General features: G+C 37.1%; 2 protein-coding genes across 2 annotated transcripts in view; one reads left to right on the plus strand and one right to left on the minus strand.

Moving 5' to 3' along the window:
- Window positions 1–8,617, plus strand: part of MCM10 (minichromosome maintenance 10 replication initiation factor) — a 49,098-nt gene extending 40,481 nt beyond the window's left edge. Inside the window, exons 18-20 of the mRNA XM_012550885.3 lie at window positions 1,560–1,705; window positions 4,811–4,853; window positions 4,968–8,617. Of these exons, the coding sequence (XP_012406339.1) occupies window positions 1,560–1,705; window positions 4,811–4,853; window positions 4,968–5,051 (273 nt within the window). The 3' untranslated portion in view covers window positions 5,052–8,617. The remainder of the gene's footprint in view (window positions 1–1,559; window positions 1,706–4,810; window positions 4,854–4,967) is intronic.
- Window positions 8,618–12,490: 3,873 nt separating this feature from the next.
- Window positions 12,491–27,964, minus strand: UCMA (upper zone of growth plate and cartilage matrix associated). Its single transcript, XM_003771428.2, has 5 exons — window positions 27,315–27,964; window positions 26,934–26,999; window positions 26,726–26,821; window positions 22,215–22,313; window positions 12,491–12,996 (listed from the first exon to the last, which is right to left on the minus strand). The coding sequence occupies exons 1-5, from the start codon at window positions 27,370–27,372 to the stop codon at window positions 12,899–12,901; spliced, it is 417 nt and encodes a 138-aa protein (XP_003771476.1). The 5' UTR covers window positions 27,373–27,964; the 3' UTR covers window positions 12,491–12,898.
- Window positions 27,965–27,985: the final 21 nt, after the last annotated feature.

Here is a 27,985-nt window from a genome sequence, read left to right on the forward strand (position 1 = left end):
TGTGGTTAAAATTGAGTAACTTGCTAAGTGTTTACAGAATAGGAACAGGTTTTCAAAACTATAAATAACTACATGAAAATATGCTCTAGATCACTAAAGTAAGAAAAGTACAAATTTAAATGACTGAGGTTTCACCTCAATATTGACACAAATGAAAAAGACTGAAACAGTCATTGTTCTAGGAGAATGTGAGACAGCCCCCCTGATGCATCATTAATAGAACTATGTAGTCCAACCATTCTGCATAGCACAAGAATGAAATTAGCTATACCCTTTGACTCCATAATTACTTTGTAATCACTGCAAGTTAGGGAAAAATAAAAGTCCATCTATTCATAGCAAAAAATTGGACACATGGTAGATGTCCATTTATGGGTTATAGCTAAAATTCAAACTCATCTATTAATGTAATGAAATAATATACAGTAGGGTGTGGCAAATATAAGGAGATTGGAAATACAAGAAGGTTTATGTGAATTGATGCAGTTCAAAATGAGCAAAGCCAAGAGAACAGTGGACCCAGTGTTTATAACAATATAAATGAAAAGATCACTAAGAGGAAATTCCAGTAATTGAAAAACCATTAGTGATCTGTGAGAACAGGTAATGAAATACTCCAACAGGACACAGAAATCTAAGAGGAAAGAATATAAAAGTTTAGCAGCTTTCCTTAGGCAGTATAATGGTTTTCCATCTGTGATATGTGAGTGCTGCATCTCTTTTGCCCTTAGAAAACCTTTGTGAAGATGCCAGGGTCACACAGCTAATAAGAATCTGAAGCAGCATTTGAATTCAGATCTTAGTGATTCCAGGCCTGGTGCTTATATGCTACACCAGCAGCCTTCCCCTGTTTTTTTTGTAATAGCTGTCACTAACTCTTTCATACAGAGCATTTCTGTTTGTCTTCATGGAAAAGAAGAAATTGGGCCCCAAAAGATCTTCTGGGGATTAATTGTAATTGAGAAAGTTCAGGATAGTTGCAACAACTAGGCATAAATATAAAGTTTTATATTTAGGTTCAAAAATGTTTTCTGGGGATTTTAGTGGGCTGAAAGTTCATTAGTCAAATAAATAGCTACTTGTCAGAGACCATCTCATCCAACTTGAATTTGAATTAAAAATCTCTTAAATAAACCACTGTTTCCTGGAATAGCGCAAATTGTTAATAAGCTATAACTTATATCAGGCCTGAATTTGCCTCTCTATAGTTAAAATCTGGGACCAAGCACAACAAATTTCAGAATTCTTTTTGTATGACAGTTGTGAAGATAAATTGCATTAATATATATAAAATGATTTGCAAATCTTAAAGCATTCTCTAGATACAGATATGTAGCTTTATATGCTGCTACTATATTATATGTATTTTATATATATACTTATGTGTATATATATGACATTTTATTTATATATATATATATAAAGAAATTTTATTTATATGTACTTTACTATATATGCTAGGGTATGTAGCTATTACCATACTCTGTGTTTGTCTGTGTGTGTAATTGTTACTGTTTTAAAGCCCTTGGTTTAAACACTGCCATGTTGATTTTGTGTAGTGCAAGTATACCCACTTCAAGCTCTTGGAAACTTGTGTCAATGAGAATCATGATTACCATTGGCATGATGGTGTGAAGCGGTTTTTCAAGTGCCCCTGTGGAAACAGAAGCATATCTCTTGACAGACTACCTCAGAAGCACTGCAGGTAGGAAGGTTGTCTGGGTCCTTACTTTTATATCTTAACACCATTATGGTTCTAATATTGCATAGACAACAGTCAGAGCCGTTATTTGAGGAATAGCTTTTGCCTCCATTTGTTTATTTTATGGTGATTTTCCTGGGGTGTAATGTCCATTTTTAAACTGAAACTTCTGCTAATGCTTGGGACTGAAACTATAAGGTGGGGAAGCAGTGATACAGGAAAAGGTTGATGGTGTAAAGAATATTTTAGACCTCTTTTTTCCTGACAGTAAAAATTTTGGAATTAGTTTACAGGTTTATAATTTGCTGAATAAAATGCTTAAGATAAAGATCCTTTATTATTATCTGACCTTCACTTCCCCCCAAAATGATTTCTGAAAACCATGGCCCACTCTTTAATGTGTTTTTTAGTGTAAAACTCTATCAACTAATAAAAATTTCTCTCTACTGAGAAAAAGCAGTGCCTGAACACTGGAGGTAAGAGTACCTGGACATGTTTGCTCCCGGGGTACAGTGGTCATTTTCAAAAGACAATGGAAGATGTGAGCCTTTTAAACGTAGCTTTAGAGCTGGAAGTGGACCTCAGAACACATCTGGTCAAAACACATTTTACAGACATGCAAATGGAAGTTCAGGGTGTTTAATTGACTTACTCAGGATCCTGCTGATGTTGAGTGTGGGGGAAGAGACTTAAACCCAGTTCCTCTGACTCCAGAGTTGGGGCAACTTTTCAATCCAGCCTTTGGGCTTGTTTGCTTGTAGATTTTTGACTCAGAGGATGCTTTGGCCTTAGCTGGGTCTCAAAGAAGTAGATGCTGGCAGTGAAATCCATTTTTTTCCCCAAAAAGATAAGAAATGATGCTTATTATCCTGCTTGCTTCAAAGATTAGAAATAGAGAGAACTCTGAAGCTGGGAAGGAAATTGGAATCTGGCTTTTCCTGGCCTTTGTGACTGATAGTTTTTTGTCAAGTCAAGTATTTATTAAATGCTTATTGTATTCCAAGCACTGTGCTAGGTGCTGGAGATGCTAAGAAAAGCCAAAGACATCCCCTCCCCTCCAAAAGCCCACCTTCTAATGGGGAAGACAAGGAACAACCAAGTATGTATGGCAAGATTAATTTGAATCTCAGAAAAGGAACTAGCATTAAGAACACTTTTGTAAGAAACAAATGATAAGGTCTGGTAAAGAAATCAACATTTCATTATTATATTCCTCTTATTATACCCTAACCTTCATCTATAACAATGTCATGACTTCTCTGCTGGAGAGAGTTCATGGAGCAAATGTATTCAGGAATCTGTCTGGTACTGATTGGGTTACAGAGCAGAGGAATGTACTTGGCCCTCACCCCCTACAGAGTTGAAAGAAAGTAGAGAAAAAAGACATCTCATTATCTAGACCTAAAAGGAAGATTTATCCTTTCCCTTTCTCCCTATTATGTAAAAATGATCCTCCTAAAACTGAACTTCAGCCCAGGATCATGCCACCAAAAAATTAAATACTTATTTCTTGGGGCTTGGCAAAAGCCTAATTATGATTTGAAAATCTGCTGTAGAGTATGTGACTCCTACAGAGTTGAGATCCATTCTCCAGATCATTAGAAAGCTCCTTTTATTTGGATTTGTAGCGTGATTTTCAACTTGGGTTTTTATAATAATTGGCTCTAAGGGCAGACAAGTTAGAACTGATAAATTCTTCTTTTGGAAAGATGTAAGCAGAATTTAATATCAAATAAATGGTTAGTGAGTATCCAGGAAATGGGGATGCTCACAAAATACTATCTGCTTCATGCAGAAAGGTCATGTCAGACTGATCTTATTTCACTTTTGAAAAGGATATTAAACTGGTAGATCAGAAGAATACATTCTATATGGTTTTACCTAGACTTTAGCCAAGTATAGCGTGATGGTGGGAATGAGCTAGATCAGTGGTGTCAAACTCAAAATTAAAATGGGGGCCACTAAATTTATGTAAGGGTCCCTGTAGGCCACATATTGACAGAGAAATTTACTTATTAATTTTTTATCTGTGTGCTACTATATATTTATTCTGTGAAATCTGACTCTGACTACATTTGAAAGTAGTGTAAACTTTAAGGTATGGGCCACATGCTGTGGGCTAAATGATAGTGCAGTTAGGTATATTTGGAATTGGCTGAATGGCTAAACTCATTGGTCAGCCGAACCTTTGGTTCTGTGTCATGTGGAAGGAAATTTCCAATGGAGTGTCCCAGGGTATGTACTTGGCTTTGTGATGGATAAAGACACAGGTGGCATATTCATCAAATTTGCCAGTGGCACGAAGTTGGGAAGTTAGCTAACATAGCAGATAATAGTCAGGATCCGGGAAGATCCTAACAAGCCAGAATAGTAAGCTGAGTAGAATATGATGAAATTTAATAGGAATAACTATTTAAAATCTTACACTTGGTTTCAATAGATTAATTTCATAAATATAAGATAGGGGAGATATGGTTAGAAAGCAGGTTATTTGAATTAATATTAGTGTGAAAACAGCTAAGAAAGGAAATGTGATATTGGATTTTGGAGAAGGATAAGGTGATCATTCTACTGCTCTCTCTCTAATCGCACCATATCTGGAAAAGTATGTTCAGATCTGGGTGCTACATTGTAGGAAGGACATTGATAAGCTGAATTGTCTAAAAGAGATCAGTCTGTGATGAAGGGCCACAAGTCCATGTTTTGTAAAAATAGCTGAAATAACTATAGATATTTAGGCAAAAATAGAAAAGACTCAATGGAATATGCTAACTGTCTTCACATAGTATTTGAAAAGCTGTCTTCTAGAATTGGTTAGCCCCAGAGTATCAGAACTAGTAACAGTGATAGAAGTTAAGGGAAAACTTCTTACAGTAAGAGCATTTCAAATATGGAATGGTGTGCTTGAAAAGTAGTTGGTTACCCCTTGAAATTTCTGATCATTTGCCAGATATATTGCAGTGTGAATTCTTTTTAGGTGCAGATTGATTTCATCTACCCAATTCTCTCCTTAACCCCTAAATTCTGTTATTGTTAACATTTTAAGTGTGGAGGCATGTATTATACTTAATAATTCAGTTTTTTTTTTTTTTTTTTTTTTAATTTCAGTAACTGTGGCCTCTTTAAATGGGAAAGGGATGGAATGCTAAAAGTAAGTAGCATATGCAAATTGCTTTCAAGGTCATAAATTACTTTACCTTATTTTATTAAACAATATAAGAAATGCTGGTCAGTTTGTGATTAAGAACTTTTTTCATTTTTCCAGGAGAAAACTGGGCCAAAAATTGGTGGAGAGACTTTGTTACCAAGAGGAGAAGAACATGCCAGATTTTTGAATAGCCTTAAATAGCCCTGTCTTCAGTAGTTAACATACTACCTGTCTCGCTTCCTGAATCTCCAGAAAAACAACCTATTGATTCAATATTGACCATAAAAGATATTTAAAAAAAAACAAAACAACAACAACCAGTAAGCCAAAAAGAAACACCCATCTGCTTGCTTTTACCAGATTGGTCCAAGTACAGATATTGACATCTAAAATAATAGATGAAGACAGAGGTATTTCCTGTTTTTTTCCCAAGGACTGATACCTTAACTATTGGGTTCAGAGAAGGGTCACTGTTCAAAGAGCACAAGCCATTTAAGCCATACTGTTTTCTTTCATGCAGTTTAAGATACTACATATCAGGATAAGAAGGTCCCCTAGTACATATCAAACATCCAGTGATGAAATAGATCTATACCTTTCTGTCTCAGATTTTTTTTTTCTTACACTTAGAGTGGAAAACAGGTGGTTGGTTTCACTTCCTTTCATCTGTTTTATTTTATGACCTTGATCAAGTCTTTGAACTGCTTTATTTCTCATTTTCTGCACAATAGCCCAGAATACTATTCTCTCTGAGTGACTCTCGGTGAGTGAATGGATGAAAAAGCTTTATGAATACTTAACAGTATGCAAAATGCTACAGAAAGGGATTGTTTTTGTTTTTCTCCAAAAAGAAAAAGGTCAATGAAATTTAAGAACCTCCGTCTCTGTCCAGTACAAACTGAAGAATTGTTAAATATGACTACTGAAAGCAAATAACTTACTGCCTGAAAAACCTTTTATATGGGATTAAAACAAGAGGGAGCAACTCCATTTAAGGATGGGGATCTTGAGCTATCTTAGGTTCTGGAGAACAAATTCAAGTCCTTCCTCCAAGTTCATCAAATCACTAATTTGTATAATAGTAGATGGGTGCTTTGTTTTTCATAAAGTTATATATCTCAATAACTGCATTCTCTGGAGTTTCACATTTTCAAGTAGGTGTTTTTATTATTTACTAATGAAGAATACACCATTATCTTAGCTCACTGAGCCAGAAAACACTTGGAAATACTGAAGCATTTGTAATGGTTCGTTTCAAATGAATGTCTTATTCTGATCAGTGGATTAAAGCAGTTGAGTCCTTGAAAGCATTTTATAAGTTCTTCCTTAGAACCTGAATATGAACAGGCTTTTTGAACATTCTTCTGGCCCTTAGGAACACTCTTGCTACACAGCAAACTTGTTTTTCCTTTGATCAAAATGAGAGACCAGATGGATTGGAGAAAGCTCTGTATTGTTACCTGGCTGGTAGAAAGAAAAGTTTGTAGTGCTCGTCTCTTGTCTTAGCCAATGATGGATGACCTCAGCTATCGAGTGAGGGTGAGAGAATTGATTTTGGGATGCAGTGTTTACTCTGTACAGTAGTAATAAGAAACTTACCTCCAACTACAAGAATGAACCACACAGCTCCTTTAATTGTATTCTCTTTACATGTTTCCTATACTACCATAATAAATGTATCCTTTTCCTAACCTTGGTCATTGGTAACTTGGATTTCCACAGTATTTAGGTCTCATCTTGGCTTTGTTAAACCTTCCAGCTTGACTGTTAAAGTAGAACCATAAAATTATAGATTCAGAGCAGGAATGGATCCTCGAGGATCTAGTCTAAACAATTTCAATTTGTGAGAGAAATGAGCCCAGAGAAACTAAAATGACTTGGGCCCAAAGAAGTAATTGTCAAAGCTGGGATTCAGGCCTAGATCCTCTGATTCTTTGTAGATAATCATTTGAAGAGGGAATCCTGGATAGTGAAGAATGAGAAAGATTTGAATGTTGTATTCATTGTGTAAATCCTTTGGGTGGCTTGAAGGGTATGTTTTAAGTAATATTTAAACTTTTAATAAATGTTTCTGGAATTGAATTAATCACATTTTACATTTAGGTTGGGAGGTAAATCAAAAACCTTGTTTTTTAGCCTGAGTTCTTCCCTTCTCTGTAAACCCTAGGAAAGTTGATTCTATGGGTCTTTTGTTTTCTTACTTGCAAAATGAAGGGAGGCCCCTTCCAGTTGTAACATTCTGTGATTCTAAGAAGAATGGGGGAAGACACAGTTTGCAATCAGCTTACATTTAAAAAAAAAAAAAAAAAAGACAGTAGGACCTTTAGGTGATCACAAACAAAAGCCAACAGTGAGATATGACTATATTCACAATAGTTCAGTCTCCAGATTAAGCAGCACCCTGTACCATGTATTCTGTGTCCCACAGGCAGCATGAGGGAAAGCTGGAGACCACATTGTGAGTTTGGAACAGTAGCAGAGACTCAGTTGGAAGAAAAGACTTCAGAGATCATCACAATTGTCCTCAAAGATCTGAACAGCTGTGACATGAGGGAATTTTGCTTATTTGTGTCCCAAAGGGCAGAACTAGAGACAATAAATGAAAATTTCAGGTGGCAGATTCAATTTGATTCCATGAAATGAGGTTTTTTTTGAAGAGGGAGTTCCCTATTCCTGAAAGGATTAAATTGGTGCTAGAATGCCAACTTGATATCCTCTAAAGTGCCGTGATTCCACTTTATACTCCTTTTAGATTGACTTGGAGGTCCTCAAAGAGCAGTATTTATAGAATCAAGATTTGTCTTCTATGAGTGTAGAAGTAATTATGAACTAAATAAAAGGGGAAAAAAATATCCCAAAGCAAGCTTGATCTCTGTCACCAAATAGGATTATTTGAAGAGTTGGAGGAAAGCCCCGCCACCTAAAAACATCTACATTAACTGATGATTGGGATTTTAATGTACTTCCTCTGCTGTGCTTCACTTATCTGCAAAAATAACAATTCTTGATTAGAGCTGCTATCCTCAAATGTCATTCACACTAAAGCTTTGTGAACTTACTTGGCTTTTGCCCATCAGAGAATATGGTGGACTTGAACAAGAAGGAGATGGTGATGGGGAGAAAAATGGTGCAGAAGCATGAGACTTGTGGTCCTGAAGGCACCCTTTTCTTCACAGTTTTACCAGGAGATTTCTTTGTCTAAAAGGACTAATCCTGTTTTACTAATTTTTAGCTTAAATGTGACAATACCACATCCTAGGCAGTGTTCAAGTATGGTTTATCCTGCCAAGGATATTACTTCAATTGAAATATACCACTGAAATCTAATACAGGATTTGAAAACTCATGTGGCATAATGCATCCCTTGTTAAGAATTTGGGGAGGGAGGGAAGCAATAGAATTCATGGTTGAGCCTAGTAAACATTTTCTGCTAGGATTATTTATCCAGACTGGCAAGTCTGGCCATTGAAAAGGAAAACTTCCTTTGGTCACCAAAACAACCCTTGTTTTTAAATTTCTGTATAGTCGTCTGTCACTTAAAAGAAATGTGTGCATACAAAGGCATATATAAAAGGTGATGAGTATTGATTTCTCTGTTAGCATGATGTGGAAAGAGCTCTGGATTTGGAATCAGGAAACTTAACTTGTTTCCCAGCCTTGCTTCTTGCTGACTAACTTTGGATAAGTCACTTCTTTAGTCTCTTGGATAGAGAAGAACTTTATGTGGACCTGGGCAATTTAATAAAATTTAAAGCATTTTGCATCTTGATTCCCCTATTAGAATGTGGCCAAGGATTGTTTTTGCCTTTCTCTGTATCTTCAGCGCTTAGCCCAGTACCTAACACATAGTAAACACTTAAGAAGTGCTTGCATAGTTTGGAATTTTAACCTTAGCTGATTGCTTCTTGATCCATTCATGCTACTTTGAGGATAATTGATCTGTTGTGAGAGGGCAGAGGAAGATCAGTGAACTGTGAGAGGAAGACAGACAATTATGGGAGATAGAAAGATACCTGAACAGAAATAGAGATGGAGGAGCAAATTTGGTTCGTTGGTGAAGAAAGAGCTTCTCTCAACGTAACTCACTCCAGGGACCCCTTTGGCCCAGAGATAATGATTGCCGGAGAAATCAAATGGTTTGAGATGACATCAACCAGAATTAGTGGCAGAGCAGCAAGAAGTGGATCCAGCCTTCCCAACAGAAGATAGTGAATTTCTAGACCGAAACATTTTGGAAAGAAGTCAACATCCAGTATTTCTTGCCACTCTAGTGCTGTTTGGCTGCTGCCATCTCCATTTGACTCCATAGGCTAGAGCCTGGAGGTGCTTCCATTTTTCCACAGACATTCTTGAGGTTAGACCATCCCAAGGATACAAGCCCTTCAAGATAAGATGTACTAAGACCATCATTCTGTGACCTTAGAGCCTCTGAGAAAGTTTCCTTATTCGGAGGGAAGTAATCTACTCAATACCTAGAGTGAGCCCTTGGGCACAACTGACCCAGTGGATGGTTGGAGAATGAGAACTTCAACTATGTCTCCTGCTTCTGGAACCAGTCAATTCTTGGCAACCTATCCAACATTAAGCGAGACCAAAATTTCATGAGCTACAGCACACATAAACATTAAGTGGTGTTCAAAATTCTTTTTAGTTATGTCACTGGTAAAAGCAACAAAGTCAGAAGAAAACTAGTCACTTCTCCAATGCATAACTAAGGGCCTTTTCTAGGTTTTATACTTTTAATTAGAACTTAAAATTTAGAAGCCCTGGTGGTTTGGATTTCTCCCTAGCATCTTTACTAAACTAAGCTTCTTGAGGATTGGAACATTATTTAATTTTTAATAATTTAATAATTCACTTCATCTCCTGCTGTCATGCCCTGTACATAGTAGGTACCTATTACACATTTGTTATTTTGATTTAATCTAGCTTGTAGGCTAGTGTAGTTGTAGTCAAGTATGGGCTCTGGTCAGCCTAGAATTCTATCTCCCCTTTAGTTTCAAGTATGAGTACAGAGCCAACTCCTTTGGTAGGTCCAGTGATTAGAGACCTTTTTTTGTTGTTGTTGTTTTAGTCTTTCCATGTTAGAGTAAATGAATCAGCCATGATTTTTATCTTGATGTAGAGTCAGGGATTATAAACTGCACTGGAGCAAGAGTATGTTAGCCTTAGGCAGGAAGCCCCTCTGCCAGCTTGTCAAGATGCTCCTCAACCCAATAAGACATGGCAGGGAAGAGAGAAGGGTATAAAATATGTGCATGGCTTCTGCAGTTGGCCCTATAATCCAGAGAAGGGCCTGGCATTCTGGTAAGTAAAAGAAGTCCAGAGACTCCAAACCACAAAACCATTTGCTGATACATGCATAATCATTTCAGTCTCATCAGGTAAGTAAAAACATTAGTGAATGTGAATGTGAAGGCATCAATAAAGTTCCTGACTTCTATGTTTTTCTATTGTCATCACATTTTGATTAAAGAGTTTTAAAAAAATCATATTATTATACTACAATAATAGTTCAACTTTTTCATTGAAAAATTGAAACAATTCCATGAAGCATGGAATTGGAGTAAATTTATTTTCCTCAACGGCCTTCCAATCTAAATGAACCCGAAGGCATGTGAATTGCTGAGGAGGGTTTATTGGGATGTACAATGATAATCAGCCACTTGGGGGCCAACTTGGGGAATTTGGCTGGCAGAGAGGTAGAATATACTCTGAAAAGACACTATGAACAGTGTATATTTCAAAGTTCTTTTGAAACCTTCAAATTCATTTTGAATAATCACTATAGTAGTACAAGTCTATTGTCTGAACATACAAGAGATGTAAAAATATTTCCCCCCAAAAAATACTCCAAAACAAACCATCGAATTTTGACATGAAAGAATTGTAAGTAACTTTTTAAAAAATCAAATAGATTTATGTATGGATACTGCTACGAGTATAATTAAATCTTTTCATGGGGGGAAGGGGTAGAGGGATAGAGAGAAAAGAGACAGGATTGAAACCTCTCAGAATTTATGAGGCAGAAACTCCATCAGCACTTGGATAATTGAGGTAACCATACTGCCAATTGGTCCCCCAGCTATCATTAACATGTCCTTGGTGGACAGCTAACTTTGGGGGAGATTTGCTAACCTCCCAGGTTACATAGTAGGAATTACTGAAGTATCTCTGCTTTTCTTGAATCATTTTCCTGGGTTCTTGATCCTTGCTAGATTGCTCTATCTCTGGCAGCCCTGCTTTTCTTTATATCTGCTCACCCCTGTCTCCTGAGCAGAGTCCAGTCTCCCCTCCTCCCACAATATGGGAGATTGTCCTCCAACTGTGCTGCCTGACACAGTTCTCTCCAAGCACAAAGCCCTGCGTCAGCCTTGGGGGGGCTTTCAGAATCAATGTCCAGGAGCTTTCATTAATGAACAATTTAAGAGAACTTCCTCTAAAGGAAGTTAATCTCTATGATATCTGGTTTAAAGATGAGAAAAAGAGGTTGCAAGTAAAAGAATTGGGATGAAATGCAAAATCAAGTAACCTTTTAAAGTGGTAAAATACAATTTTCAATAGAATATTTTGTAGTTTTTTTTTTTAAACTTGGGGAACCTTCTGCCTCTCGACTAGATTCCTATTGGAAACACCTTCAACTAGATGATTCAATTCAGAATTTCGTGGACAACTAGATTAAATAGAACTAACACTTTTACAACAAATACTACAACCAAAAAATTATCTAACAAAAACACTCTGAATAATTTATCTAAAGCACTATTTGAGACAATCAAATGTCATAAAGAGTATCACAGAAAACCTGGGACACTCCTTCAGTGTTTGTTGTAATGTAGTCAATAATGTTCCCCAAAACAATATTTATTTTAAATTGTAAATTGTAACTGCTTCAACTGAGAAGTGAATGAGATGAAATGTAAACCCTTAGGCTGCTCAGATAATGGCATTGACTGCTGGAGTGTGGTCCCAGAATAATAACACTTTTCCAAGATCACAGGAAAACTCATGTCTACTCCCCAATCATTCCTTTATTAATTGGAACATGTTCCCACACACACTTTTAATTCAAAATTCTCTTTTTTACCTTTTGGATCAGATAGTCATACTCAAGGTACAATTTAGTTTCATGGCACCTGATGACTTTTGCCCAATCTGACTCCTGGCAAGGGAAGACGAATGAATGCTCCATGAAATGGTTTTCTTCAACACTTTATCTTCTGAAAGTTGAAATTATTAGCACTTCTGCTTTTAGCAGGGAGAGACTTCTAGCATATTAACATAGCATGCTTTATAGTTCTGTTACAAAAAAAAATGCATCCAAATGGTAGGAATACTCAAAAATTCTCCTTGGGGAGGTGAATAAGAGCTGAATTCAGGATTTGAACATAGGTCTTCTGACCAGAACTGGAGCTCTTTCTATCATGTATTGTCTGTCTAGACTTAGAGATGGCGAGAGCTCTGCTGCTTACTGAGGGGTTAGCACGGTCAGCATCTAAGTTTTTCTCTGAAAAAAGTCTTTTGTAGGCTAATGTGGAAATATATTTTGTATGATTTCATATGTATAATGGGTATCATATTTCTTGCCTTTCTCAAAGGAAGGAGGGAGAAAATTCAGAACTAGAAATGAAAATGAGAAAAAATATGTAGTCAATAGTGTATTCTTCAAATAAATTACAAAGAAATCTGCAAGCAAATATATATTTTATTTATTGACTTAGTTTGGGCTGTTTCTTTGATCAGTCATCTAGCTTTGAAGAGTAATGCAGACAGAAACGACTATAAGTTGGGGTCTGCTATATTAGATTACTTTGGCTTTTGAACTCTCCAAGGCACTGAAAAAAGTAAGCATCTGAAAATAAAGAAGTAAAAGCTCTGGCTCTCTGAGCCAATCAACCAGAGGAGCTTTGCAAGGCCACGGGGACAGTGGATACCATGATGAGATTCTTTAGGCTCCTAACTACCAGTATCTCTCAACCAGCTTATCGTGAGCCTACATTTATAAATGTTCTTTCGAATTTCTCAATAGGCCTGCTCCCAACCTGAGATTAGATGTGATGACGGTTATAGAGGTAGGGGGGGTAAAGACCATCATAGTGCCATTGACGCCATTGTTCGATCTGCTCCCGGCTCCGCTCTTCTTGTTCTGAGGGGAAGAGGAGGAGACATTCTGTCATGAGTCAGGGGCTCTTTCTGAAGCCATTCATTCTTTCTTTGGCTAGGGAGGATTTTAGATGAGATAAGAGTGTAAAGCACTTAGCATAGTGCCTAGCACAAAGTAAGTGCCCTATAAAGTGTTAGCTAATGTTAATAATTATTAGTGAGTGTTAGACGTGAACTCACTAGAAAATGATCACCATAAATAACTCCAGTGAGAATGTTCTCTCTCACTATTTGAGACAGCTCATTTCAATTTTGAATACATCCAGTTAATTACTAATTTCCCCCATTTACAAGTCTAAATCTGATGTTCTGAAAATTCTACTATTTACTCCTAGAACTGTTTTGGGGAATCAGAGGGGGAAAAACAACTCTTTTTTATATGAGTCTTTCAGCTAGCTACTTAAAAACTGCTACCATGTTTTCCTCTAAATCTTCTATCCACACAATTTTCTTTAGGCAATGAAGGGGTACAGTAGATCCAGCTATGAGTCAGGAAAACCAGAATTAAAATCTAACTCTAGATTCCTTCCAGGTGTATGGCCTGAGCAAACTCTTTAACTTCTCTCTGCCTCAGGTTCTTTTATTCTATAAAACAGGGATAAGTAGAAGCTACCTCTTAGGGTCATGAGGAGCATCAAGTGAAGTAATGTTTGAAAAATGCTTTGCAAGTCTTAAAACATTATGTAAATGCTATTTCTACTGATTTCTTTTTTTAAAAATGTATATTTTAATAGCTTTTTAAAAAATACATGCAAAGATAGTTTTCAATATTCACCCTTGCAAAACCTCATGTTCTAAACTTTTCTCCCTCCCTTTCCCCCATTCCCTTTCCTTTAGATAGCATCTACTGATTTCCTAAGTTTCAAACTTAAAACCTCTTGGAATCCTGGCTGCCTTCCTTTCTCACTCTTCCATTTGTGAATGTTCTTCTAAAACCAAAGAAAATACTCAGAAGAGGGCAGGGCAGAATACATATAACATGACTATTGATTCCTTATTCTGGTCACTGTGCCTTTCAATGTAGCCTAAAATCTCATGAGGTTTTCATCTGTATCATGAAAAGCCCTTGAACCAAAAAATAGCTAGGTGGCTCAGTGGAAAGTGAGCCTGATCTGAAGTCAGGAAGACCTGAGTTCAAATCTTCTCCAGATATTACTAACTGTGTGACTCTGGGCAAGTCACTTAGCCCTGTTTACCTCAGTTTCCCCATATGTAAAATGAGTTGGAGAAGGAAATGGCAAATTATTCCAGTATTTTTGCCAAGAAAACCCCCAAAAGGGGTCATGGAAGAGTCAGACATGACTGAAAACGACAAAACAACAAGAATGAACATTTATAGTACTATGGTAGAATCCACTAAACTATAATGCCAGGTTTGTCGTTTCAATGACTATTATGTGTCAAAAAGGAGCACAATATATATGAGGTATCTTTGCTACTTACATATTTGGGGGGGGGCGGGCAAGGACAGGGCAGTTAGCGTAAGTGACTTGCTCCGAATCACCCAGTTACTAAATATTAAGTCTTTGAGGACGGATTTGAATTCAGGTGTTCCTGACTCGAGGGTTGGTGCTCTATCTACTACACCATCTAGCTGCTCTGCTACTTCCATTTCTAAGTGCTAGCCATTCATTCTTTCTTTTAATTTTAATTTTTTAATTAATATTTTTCCAAATACTGGCAAAAATAGTTTTCAACACTCACTTTTGCAAAATTTTTTGCTCCAAATTTTTCTCCCTTTCCCTCCCTCCGCTTCCCAATCTGATACATATCCTTTCATTTTTGTAGATAGCATTTTCCTTTACTAATGGCAACAAATTGTCATTCCTAGCTGGAAAATATATCTGTACCTATATATAATTGTAGTTGCCTGCTAACCCATCTAATATATATAATATCCCAGTATATGAAATGCAGAATAAAAGCCTCTGAATGAATGTTAATCTAATTATGATGTCTATATTCCCATAGCATATTTTAAAGTCTGGAAACTAACTTAAGTTAGTTAAGTTAAATCAGAAATTTAGACCATTAACAAAATTTGATCTCTATTTTCATATAAACCCTGGGCATGGGAGACTATCAAAAACCATGAGCATCAAGTCCTCTATTTCTATAGAGATAGGTCAGTCACGCTCTCTGTGAGCTTCCTTTTCTCCTTCCTTAACCTCCTCAACTAATTACAATGCTCAGAGGCCCTGAAGCATTCATTGGATTGGTCCACTTCATACAACAACTTCCTTACTAATCACCAATCAATGAAACATTTTTTAAAAAAATGAAGATGCCTAAAGGTCAGAGATGGGATTTTCTTGTACAAAGAAGGAAAATTGGTCAACAAAATTTGGTAGGTATTACTCACTTCCCTATACAGTCTTGGAAATCCTTAGTGCACCTCCAGCCTTCTGTCCCCCTCTTCAACCATCCTAAAGCCCTCCTCAGTAATCCATGAAGGATATCCTTCAATAAATCTCATTGATTGTGTAATTTTTATACATGACTCCAAGACTTCCCTATGTGCATGTCCTCTGCATTCATATTCTCTGGTTAATGACCATGGATTCCATGGTTCATATTGTTGGTCCTTCCTCTGCTGACATCTCCAATTACTTTCTGCCATGTCTTAAGTCTCTTCTCCATTTCTCCCTTGATGTGTGCCCTAAAGCCCATTTAGTTTATTGGTCCACTGTTGAGAACATATTTTTTCCTGGATTTGTCCTGGAATTTGTTGGGCTCTTGAGTATTTATTACATCCTCAATCATGACATAATTTGTTTGTTATGAAAGAAAAAAAATCATCACTTTTTCTTGTTGATATTTTGTTGTTGAGTTGTTTTTTACTCACATCCAATTCTCTGTGACCTTATTTGAGGTTTTCTTGGGGAAGATACTGGAACATTCTGCCATTTCCTTCTCCAACTCATTTTACATGGGAAGAAACTGGGGCAGAATTAGGTGACTTGGCCAAGGTCATACAGTTAGTATCTGAGACCCTGATTATTTATTGTGAGACTTTATTATTTTTTTAAACAGCAGACTAAGTCATAAGTGAAGGAAGTGAAACTCCAGGATATTTATATTTTCTAGTTTGTATTTTGGTCAAAGTTTTCTAAATGTATTCCCAGGGAGATTTGTATTTTTAATGAATAAAATCAATTTCCTTATCATATGTCTTGGTTGATAGCCAGTAGTAATCACATACTTGGGGCTGCCCTCTCACCTCTGGAGAACATGGCTAAAGACTTTCTAGGTTCTTTGAGCATTTATTATTATATTCTTTTTACACAAGTTTTCTTGGTAAGAGCAAATTTCAGAGCAGTCCAGAACAAACAGTTAAAGAGACCAGCGGCCTCAAGACTACATGACTGGCTGCTTGCCCTCAAGAACATTTCACTGCCTCTTAGTAATAAGCTGCAATTACTCTCAGCCTGCCCAAAACAAATAGATTAAAATGGAAGCAATAAGAATCAGAGGAAGAGTAACTATTTAAAAGATCTCTTTTCAGTGGTACCTTTTTTTAAAATATTATTTTTAATTTATGGAATAAAAGAAGCATTACCATAACATATATTTCTTTTAAAAAAATGATTGTAAATGAAACTGCAAATTTATTATGTACAACTTGCTGTTCCTTTTAAATATATAATAAAATTATTGTGTAAATTTCTTTTTTTCCCTTTTTTTCCTCCCTCTCTTCCCCATTCTAGAGATGGCTACCATTAGACACAGATAAATATGTAAAATTACTCTATGCACACTACTATGTACGATTTCTTTCTCTGGATGCAGATAGCATCTTTCTTCATATGTCCTTTATAAAAGTTAATTTTATATATCCTTTATATATATTTCTTCATGTATATATATTTCTTCATATGTCCTTTATAAAAGTTAATTTGACTACTAAAAATATTTCTTATACACTCAAAATCATTCAAAATGACTTATTCACTCAAAGACTTTCTTAAAACAGTATCACTATATATATATATATATATGTAATGTTATCTTGGTTCTGTTTATTTCACTTTCATTATTTATATATGCAAGTCTTTCCATGTAAGAGCCTTTTAAAGGCTTTTTTTTTTCTTTCTTCCATACCCTACTAGGGATGGAAGAAGAGCTCCATGACATCCCTTTCACTTCTACTCTCACCCAATCTCACCATTGCCAGTCTCCTGAAAAAATAAAAATAAAAAGACTCCTACTAAAGAGGCTTTGGACTGACTCCATTGAATAGTCCCAGGGCCGAAGTGATAAGATCCTTTAGGCATCTGAAAGATAGTCATTAGCCCAGGCTAGATACATTCAAGAGTTATGGATGTTTCCTTCCTTTACATTTGGCATTCAACAAAATAATCAAGGTCCCTAAGCAATTCCTATTGATAGATCTCCTAGAGAGATACCTCCAGGGGAAGTTAAAAAAGGGAGAAAATGTCAATTTATGTAGATGCTGAATGAAGTCAGGAAGATGTAAGTTCAAATTCTCTACAAACACTATTTGACTGACTCTAGGAAAATTACTTAAATGCTGTATTCATTTTCTCTTAGAACATGGGCTCTCAAAGAGATCATAAACAAAATAGAAAAGGGTCCACAAATACAAAAATGTTTATAGCAGCTTTTTTGTGGTAGTAAAGAATTGGAAATCAAGGGGATGCCCATCAGTTGGAGAATGGCTGAAGAAATTGTGAATATAAATGTAATGGAATATTATTGTTCTATAAGAAATGATGAGCAGCCAGATTTCAGAAAAACCTAGAAAGACTTACATGAACTGATGTAAGGGAAGGGAGCAGAACATTGTATACAGTAACAGCAAGATTGTGTGATGACCAACTTTGATAGACTTAGCTCTTCTCAGCAATATGATAATCCAAAACAATTCTAATAGGCTTTCAATGGAAAATGCCATCTGCATCCAGAGAAAGAACTTTGGAATCTGAATGCAGACTGAAGCATAAAATTTTTAATTTTGTTTTTTTTTAACTTTCTTGTGTATTTTTCCTTTTGGTCTGATTCTCTTTCATAACATGATTAATGTAAAAATGTTTAATATGATTATACATATATAATCTATATCAGATTGCCATCTTGGGGAGAGGGAAGGGAAGGGAGGGAGAAAAAAATAGAAATCAAAATCTTATCAAAGTAAATATCAAAAACTAATAGTTTTTTTTTGTTTGCTTGTTTTTAAAGAACATGGGCTCTTTGAGAACAGGGTTTGTGTCTTTGCCTTATTTTATGTATTTTGTACTTGGCAGACAGTAAACACTTAGTGTTTATTGACTGGCTGATTTTTGAAGAAGGAAAATTACCAAAAAGCCATGCTTTCATCCTATTAATCTCCATTAGCACTTGAATCCCCTCTGTGGATGCAAAGTCCAACAAGAAAGCTCCTATGAAGAACTCATTCAGGTTTTTACCATAGCCAAGGCCTTTATAACACCTCATTACTTTGAGGATATAAATCAATATAGAAATTCCCTAAGGGTCTAGAATTCAAATTCTTAGCTGTGCAAGAGACCCAGTGAAGCTTGGACAAGATGATCCTTGTCTCTCACATCCCCTGTATTTTTCTTTTTTTGGTTTTGTTTTTGTAAAAACAAGAAATAAAACACAGATTCCCCGCCTTTTAACAAGGTCATATGGCCCTTTCTTTGGACATGGGAATTGTCATAATTTCACTATATTTGAAGAATTTTATACAAGGTCACTTTCCTGAGATTTAACTAAGCAAATCTAGTAAGATACAGTGATGATTTTGTATTTTATCCTATACTATATCACTCATCTACAACCCAGATGAGCTCATCACTTACTGACCGGCAGGGAGGAAATCCTCCCTGCCAAAAAGTGAAGCCATCATTATGATGCTATCAAGAGCCCAGGCATCTGGGCTTTTGAAAAACCTGAAGTTTTGGCAGGAGAAAGTATCTGACAAATAAGGAGCAACATCTGGGAGCCTTTCTATCCAACTCACAGCCATCTAAAGAAACTAAATGGAACTCTAGAACTATTGAGGAATTTCCAGCTATGTACAGACCTGAAACTCAAGATTTCCTTTCAGGACAGGTACATTTGGGGGTTAGTTTATTCAAAGGCTGGTAGGTAACCTGATTGCCAGCTTATATGCAGCCCAATGGTACAGAGGATAGAACACTGGGCTTGGAAGAGGAAGACATCTTCCTGAGTTCGATCTGGTCTTAGACACTAACCAGCTATGTGATCTTGGGCAAGTCACTTAACCCTATTTGCCTGAGCTCCTCACCTGTAAAATGAGTTGGAGAAGGAAATGGCAAACTGCTTCAGCATCTTTGTCAAGAAAATCCCAAATGGGGTCATGAAGAGTTTGTCCAATGTGAAATCATTACTAAAATTTCTCATTCAAACAGACATTGGAGATCTCCAGAGAAAGGATGCTGACAATGGGAAGATTTAGCTGCAATTAAATCTTTACCAGGAATTTATTCCAGTCTAAGTAAGGCAGTCCACTCTTGGCCAGGAAAGTAATATAGTGGCTCAGTGACCAAACTGTGAGGGAGAGGAATTGAGTTCTGCCATTAATGCTGTGTGAACTTAGCCCCTCAACCCAGTTTCTTCATCTCTAAAATGAAGGAATTTACTTCTAAGGATACTTTTGAGTTTAAATCAATGACTGTATGAAAAATTACATAGAAAGAATGACTTCACTCACTGAAAATATAAAATATATCTTTTAAGATATATAAAAAGCTCAGTTGAGTAAATAACTAAAAAATTTCAGTGTTTAGAAGCTTTTAAAAATCGTTCCAGGCAAGAGTGATCAGGCTACATCAATATGCAAAGGTCATTGAGACCATGTTGCTGTGGGAAGGTTGATGTCTCTCAATTCCATTCATTGTTGGATGATTTGTGCCTGGGCTTGTGCTTGGTTCATGTTTTATAGACCTGTTTTCTAATTCATTGTTCTTTGCTTCCCTCCTGAGGTTAGATCTTTGTAGAGGTGTAGTAAATAAAGCCTTGGGTTTTTTCAAAATCAGGGATGGTGGGGAGGGCTAGCTACTAGAGTGAAAATTTTGGCATTTATTCAAGCGACTTGGAAATAAGTTAAATATCCCACGGCAACCATCATCATTACTTACTGGATGAGTTGCTAAGGCAGGGGAAAAAATGGTCAGGTTCTGGCTCTTCATACAGTTCCTCTCATTTTCTCTTTCTCAGTTTAGCCCCAGGTGTAAGAGGGAAACTGAATGGGTAAGTAGTATAGTTGGAACCATAGCCAAAAGGTCTTTGGAGATGCACCAGTTAGTCATTAGTCTGAATCTGTACATATACAGACTCAACTAAAGAGATTAATTTCTTTTCCCCATTGACTAAATTGAGGACCTACTATCACACAACAGTCTTGGATTTCCTTAAGTGTGAGGTAATGTTCAAATACTTATCTCAATAAGGCTTCAGTCCCACTTCTACCTACAGAAATCTTTACCTGGTACCACAAACTCAAGATATCAAAAACAAAATTTATTATTTTTTTCCCTTCAATTTTTCTTCCTTCTATTTTCTTTCTGTGGCATTACTTTTTGCCCATTTCCAATCTTTAAAATTCTGTATTATTTTTTATTATTTTTCTCTTCTTTACCTCTTGATATGATTTTATGGTCTCTTGATTTTAGGTGGGGAGGCTTCTGTTCTGGCAATAAATCAGTGATTCTAAATTTTCTGCCTCAAACTCCCATGCCCGATCTATCTGATTCTGACCATCTTTGGTCAGATAGCTTCTGGCCTCAGGAAACTCCCACAGATCAAACTCCTGAGACAATAGTGAATAAGACCACTCCAATTCATTGCTGACTGGTAATCTTGTCAGTAATATTCTGGTCCACCAAGAACCAGTCCTTCCAGAGGCCATTCCTTCCTACTATGAGCAATAGAATTAGCGTATCTATGATTAAAAGCTGGATAAAAATATCTCCTTGCTTCTGTTTCTCTGCTGAATTCCCTTAGAATTCAGTCCCCTTTGTAATGGCGTTGCTATTGCTATAAAGCTTTGCCCCTTGACTAGGAGATGGGTACAAGCCTGCAAATTCTTTTGGGAAATCTCACGACACTGGTCTGGGATCCCAAACTTTTGGGGTCTCCCCTTCCCAGCCTCACCACTCTAATTAATCTCTAATTAATTACTCTAATCTCTAATTAATTACTAAATTCAACCGATTCTACCTCTACAATATTTCTTGTATCTGTTTCCCTCATTCCATTTCCTATTTCCATTAAATTCCATTCAGGCCCTCATTATCTCCCTTTTAGTCTATAACACCGGGCTAACAAGTCTTCCTGCCTCCCATCCATCCTTCACACTGTGAGGAATTTTCTGTTTGGCCATTCTTAGCAATATTTTAAGTTAACATTGTTACCTTCTAACAATTTACAATAAGATAGAAAATACTTTGCCTTTTTTCAGGCTTTGCCAAATCAGGAGATCTCCAATAATTTGTAAAACAGCACAGTGATCATTACATAGAAGGTGCTTAATAAATGCCTGTTCTCTTTTCTCTCAGAAAAAAGTAGTTCCCCAATGTTTAAGTTTAACCCAATTAAAGAAGTGGCTTTCTGTTTGTTAATAGGGCAGGACCCTCTTAAGCCCAAACCTCCTGAAATAAATAGGGGAAATCCCTTTGTTTCAAAACTGACTTGTCTTTCTTGAAAAACATCAGCGATACCTTCACCCATCTTTACATCTGGCAGAGTTTAAAATACAAAAGATGAGATAGAAGCATGTGACTTGGTGCCCATAAGGATATGTAGAGCTTTAAGACAGTGGTCATTGTTTTGGTCTTGTGGGGCAGGAGGATAGATCTCTCCATTTTCCTCTCTTCTGAAGAGTGATTGAAAACATTATGGCTCTTTTATGTCTCATTGGTTAAAAGTAGTATAGCTCTGTTAACAGTTTTTACATTTTTATTTGCCTTTTTGTGACATATCCCTATTTTCCTTCTGGAAATCAACTTTTGATATTAATTCAAACCAGATTTTTACCAGTATAAAAATGCTAAGGAAGAGGTGGGGAGAAAATAATGTGGTTTCCACTTCTCTTTCTTCTTCCTCTCCCTCTCCCTCCTTCTCTCTCTATCTCTCTCTCTCTCTCTCTCCCTCTCACACACACACACACACACACACAAACACACACACACACACACACACACAGAAGATCCTTACCATCATTCTGCTCTTCCACAAAGTTCTCAAATTCATTCCTTTGCTCCTCATAATACTCCCGCCGATGCTCATCTGCTCGAAGCTGTTGCCGATTTTCCACTGTGAAAGAGAATTTACAGTTTACAAGGAGGAAGAAAATGCCAAATTTCTCAAAGAAACCCAATCACTAAGCCCAAGATTTCTCTCATCACTGATATAGACTAGAACGAAGGAGAGGAAGTGGAGAAAGGCCATAACTAACCTTCAAACCTGTCATAGACTCCATGGGGAATCCAGTATTTACTACCAGGAATAGCTATCAGATTTTGGGATTACTATGCTCTTCATGAGGGATTATTTTTTAATCAATTACTTTAATACACAAACATATTTTTTAAAAATTAAAAAAAATTTTAAAAAGTAAAAATTAAAAAAAAATTTCAGTGGCAGAAATTCTACTCCCCCTACCATAGAGAATGAACTGCTTTGTGATCGTTCGAGTCATATGTATTAATAGTGAAGAGTTGAAATCTCCAGTAAACAGTAAATATGTAACTTTGGTCAAAATGCTTAATGCCTCTAGGCCTCAGTTTCCTCATTCTAAAATGAAAGTTTTATCTCTAAATTTTATCTCTAAAAATTCATGGAATATTAGTCATAAAAAGAAAAAAGGATTTCTTTTGATTTAAGTAATTTTCGATAAATAATTATCCTTACTTTTTTTTTTTGGCCTGGACGTTTGTAGCAAGAATAATTAAACAACAGCACAGAGTTGTTAGTTAGGTCTAGCCTTGATTTCAAATTCAATTCCATTTCCACTATGCCATTCAGTCTCCAAAGGACCTAAATTGTTTGATGAAATTAAAGAGAAGTATCTGAGAAGAAGCTTGGGAGCAGAGAGGGATACAGTATTTGTGGGCTATTGGGAAAGCTTGAACATTATTTCGATTAGTCAACCAATCAACAAGGATTTATTAAGTGTTTACTCTGTGAACTAATCTCTGAGGAAACAAAAGCAAAAATTCCCTGCCCCTGAGTTCACATTCTAATAGGGAAGAGTGTAAATAAATAGCTACATGCAAGACATATAGTTATTGTTCACTGGGGGTTTCAGCTCTTCAGGTAGCAGGACTATCACCTGCCTAAATCGGGCAAGATGCTTTGTCTCACTACAGCCTCTGATTTCCTTAGCTTTTTCAGCTGCCACACTCTGCTGTTACTCAGATTGAGAACTAAAACTTCCAGATCTTTTTCAGATGAAGTGATGAACTTGCCTTATGATGACTTGGATAAAATAATTTTATTTTTTCTGTTTGTTATTAATTATAACATTATTAACAATATTATATTATTAATAATAATATCATTAATTATTAATATTTAATAATAACTGATATAAACAAAATGCTTAAACTTGAAAAGTACTTAATACATATTATCATAATTTGTTCTCAGTTCTTGAGAGAGACACAGAGAGAGGAGAGACAGACATACAGAGAGACAGAGAAAGAGAGAGAGAAAGAGAAAAGGAGTGAGAGGGAGAGAGAGAGAGAGACAGAAAAAGAAAAGGAGGGAGAAGGAGAGGGAGAGAAAGAGAAAGATAGAAAAAGAAACAGAGAAAAAGGAGAGAGAAAAAAGAGAATAGAGACAGAGACAGAGAGAAGAGAGAGAGCAAGAGAGAGGAGAGACAGAGAGAGACAGAGAAGGAGAGAGACAGACAGAGAGATACTTAAGTGTTTACTTGTGTTTACATTAATTAATACGGGTTTTATAGGCAAACCAATAATTTTCTTTGCATACTTTCATGTCTCCAGAAAACGATATTTTGTGTTTCATTTTTAAAATAAAATTTGTGAATTTAAAACTTTACAATTTGTCAAATAAAAAGAATGTCCTTTATGATGGAATATTTAATAAATACTTGTCTTTAATAAAAAAATAAAAGTAAGGCTTCCTGGATGTATACAGTAATGCAATATTGGATACAACTATGAAATGCTGCTTGCCCTTTTGCTCACCATGGCTCAAGGTATAGCCAAATAATCCACCATTCAGCCCCACTCACAGAGATTCCCTGGGGCTAAGTTGCCTAATGAGGTTGAATGAAGAAGTTGCTGTAGACCCCTGAGTGTCCACCATGCTATGCTGTGCCTCCTGGATCATGTGGAGGAGTTCATGTTACACACTATGTGCATTGTCTGTATTGGGTGCCTGAAAGTTTCAACCTATACTTTAGTCGTTGGAGCCAACTTAAAAGGATGGCAAACATTGCCATCTCCTAAAGAAATGCCTGTCTTTTCAAGTAAAAACATCTCTAGGATGCTTTCCTGGAAACCTTCTTTTGAAAACTTTAATTGAAAAAAATTAATTTTAAAAATGGGAATTTGTTTTGTTTTACTATACCTAAAATTGGTCACAAAGGTTTTCCCTCCCCCCAGCCCTTTTTCAATGGGGTAAGTGAAAAGGATATAAGGTAAATTTTTATCAGTTGAAAAAAAATAAAAATTAGATGAAGCCTAATTATTATGTTCATAAAATAAAAATTCTGAATCCATTATTATGTGAGGGCCACAGGTTTACATTCACATTGCAGCATTCTTTATCTAACTCAGAAAAGACTTAACATTTTAAATCCTGAACTCCTTAAAGACCTTTTCATCCCCATCACATGAAAAAATTCTATTGTATTTCTACCAGCCAGTTAGCAATTAAGTAATTATGTACTGGGGGGTCTACTGTGTACCAGATACTGTGTGCACACCAGAAACATATCTCTCACACACATATAGGAGCATGAAGAGTGGAGTGTGCTTGGAGTCAAGAAGACTTAACCTTTCCTCTAACATAGTGGCTATATAACCAAGGGTAAATCATCAAACCTCTCAGTGCTACATACAACTCACCAAAAAAGTATTAAGTTTTTTAAAAAATGAATTAAAATGTTTTTCAGTTAAAAAATTTATATCCTTTCCCTTACTTCTTTCTGTTAAAAAGAAAGAAAAAGAGAGAGGGAAAGAAAAGAGAGAGAGAGAGAAAGAAAGAAAGGAAAGAAGGAAGGAAGAGAGAGAGGGAGGGAGGAAGGAAGGTAGGAAGAAAGAGAGAGAAACAAAGAAGAAAAGAAAGAAAAAAGAAAGAAAGAGGGAGGGAGGGAGGAAGGAAGGAAGAGAGAGTGAGAGAAAGAAAGAAAGAAAGAGAAAAAGAAAGAAAAAAGAAAGAAAGAAGGAGGGAGGGGGAAAGAAGGAAGGAAGGAAAGAAGGAAGGAAGGAAGGAAGGAAGGAAGGAAGGAAGGAAGGAAGGAAGGAAGGAAGGAAGGAAGGAAGGAAGGAAGGAAGAAAACAAAATCCTCATAACAAATGTGTAATCAAAGTAAAGTAAATTCCCACATTGATCATGTCCAAAAAAAGCATGTCTCATTTTATAGCCTGAGTCTATCACTTCTCTATCAGGAGACAGATAACAAGCTCAATGGTTAATCCTTCAGAATCAGGGTCAGTCATTGTTTTGATCAGAGTTCTCAAGTCTTCCAAAGGTGGTTGTCTAAGACTATAATATATAGACAATTTGGCACTTCTGTTTCTATGGAGAAAGTTTCCACAATGATAAACTTATAGGTATTATAGACATATACTCACAGACAGTTAAAAAGAGAAAGAAAAGGGGAAGGAGAGAGACAGAGAGAGAGAGAGAGAGAGAGAGAGAGAGAGAGAGAGAGAGAGAGAGAGAGAGAGAGAGAGAGAGAGAGAGAGAGAGAGAGAGAAAGAGACAGAATCAGGGAGACAGAGCGAGATAGAAAGAGACAGAGACAGAAAGACAGAGACAGAGAGACAGACAGAGACAGAGACAGAGAGAGAAACAGAGACAGAGAGGGAGAGAGAGACAGAGACAGAGAGACAAAGACAGAGAGGGAGACAGAGACAGAGAGAAGGGGGAAGGGAAGGAGGGAGAGACAGAGAGAAAGAGAGACAGACAGTCAGAGTCAGAGAGAGAAAGAAAGGGACAGAAACAGAGAAAAAGAAAGGGACAGAGAAAGAGAGAAACAGAGATGGAGGAGAGAGACACAGAAATAGAGAGACAAAGAAAAACAGAGAAAAATGCAAAGAGACAGACAGACACCAGTTTTTATGATTTTCTCGGATTGGAAATACCCTTCACCAATTCAGAAAACTTAGTAAATAAGTCTTAGAAAACTGCGTGAGCCTTAGAGAGGTTAAGCCATTTGCTCATTATTGCACAGCTAGTAAATGTCTGAGGTCTTCTTGATACCGAATCTAGTACTTTCTCTACTTTATGTCACTATTTCTTCCATCAAAATATTCCATTTATAGATATGAACTGAAAACATAAATACATACATTTACATATATTGCTGGGTATTATGATAAATAGAGGCAAAACATATGTTCTCTAATTTCAGATTAATTCAAGTCCCTTTTCTTATCCTTTCCCCTGAGTCCAACAATTAGTCCTTCAGGCTCCTAGGAGGAGGGAGAGAAGGAAATTTGGCACAAACATGGATCATCCCCCTCACTCACTGTTCAGCTCATCCCAGGATTTGGTGGATCTCTTGCCCCGCTTCTTGAAGAAATTAGCAGCGTCTGAGTCCTGGAGGAAGATCTTTTTCTTCAAATCTGCAAGCAGAAATATTGTCTGATCCCAAGCGGTCCGGGGCCCCTGGGATGCTCTGGGGCAGGTAGCAGGAGAGGTGCCTCCCCTCTTAGCTGAGCCAGCAGTCCTACTTACTTTCTTTGTCCCCTTCTCCAGCTGCTTGTTTGGAGCCCACAGCGGCACCTTCCCCAGCCTCAAGAACTAGGTGGAAATAACAGAGACAAAGCTGAGGGAGCAGAAGCAGCCCAGCATTTTAGGAGTACAGCCCCTAACCCGCAGTCACGCACAATTCTGGTTTCCTAATCCCTAGTTTAGAGAATTCCTTCCCTCACACCCAAGGGACAGATAGACCCCGTGCCAGGAAGCTCTGTGCATACACACACAAATCCCTTCTGCACTGTCTAGAAAGCAGCTTCTCCTCCTGTGGCACCTGGGCAGAAAGTGTAGTGATCTAGCCAGTCTTTGCTTTTAAAAGAAACCCCTTTGAAAAGGGGTTTCCCTGTGGCTCATACTCACTAGCTAAAAGCACAAAAGCCATGAAGCAGGAGAGGAAAAGGATTCGCTTCCAAATCATCTTCCTTAGCTCAGGGATTTCTTCTTGACAGTGGAGAAGAGGGAGCAAGTTTTGTGGATACAGATTCAGTTTCTTCCTATGTCAGACCAGCTGGGAGGAAGGGAGGAAGGGGGATGGAGGCTGGCAGAAGGGATGGCACTGGTGAGGAAAGGGGAGGGCTGTGAATTGACTGTGGCTTCAATTGGCTGCTCCTGACTGAGGTTTTGGAGATGTTTCAGGCAACTTGAAAACTGCCAAAGCTGAACTTAGCGTAAGGGGCACTTGGGCATCTGGAATGGCAAAATCCTCGCCACACCTGCCAATCATGAAGTCCTAGCCAAGGGATGTGCTGCTTAGGGTGCCCAGGCCAGCAGTCAACTTCAAGGGGCAGAAATCAAGGATTCAAAACGTAGAGTTCTGCCTTCAGAAGCGCTCCTGCCAGACTTCATGGAGCAGAGCAAAGCAAAGGTCTCCAACTGATAAGTTCTATCAAGAGAACAAAGAAGCACAGAAAAACTTATATGATCTGAAGTAAGTGAAGTGAATAGAACCAGGAAAAACCCCACACAACACAACAAATATACAGATGGAAGGAAGGAAGGAAGAAAGGGAGGGAGGAAGGAAGGAAGGAAAG

This window comes from Sarcophilus harrisii, chromosome 5 (assembly GCF_902635505.1).
Source record: "Sarcophilus harrisii chromosome 5, mSarHar1.11, whole genome shotgun sequence".
In the NCBI taxonomy this organism is placed as follows: Eukaryota; Metazoa; Chordata; class Mammalia; order Dasyuromorphia; family Dasyuridae; genus Sarcophilus; species Sarcophilus harrisii.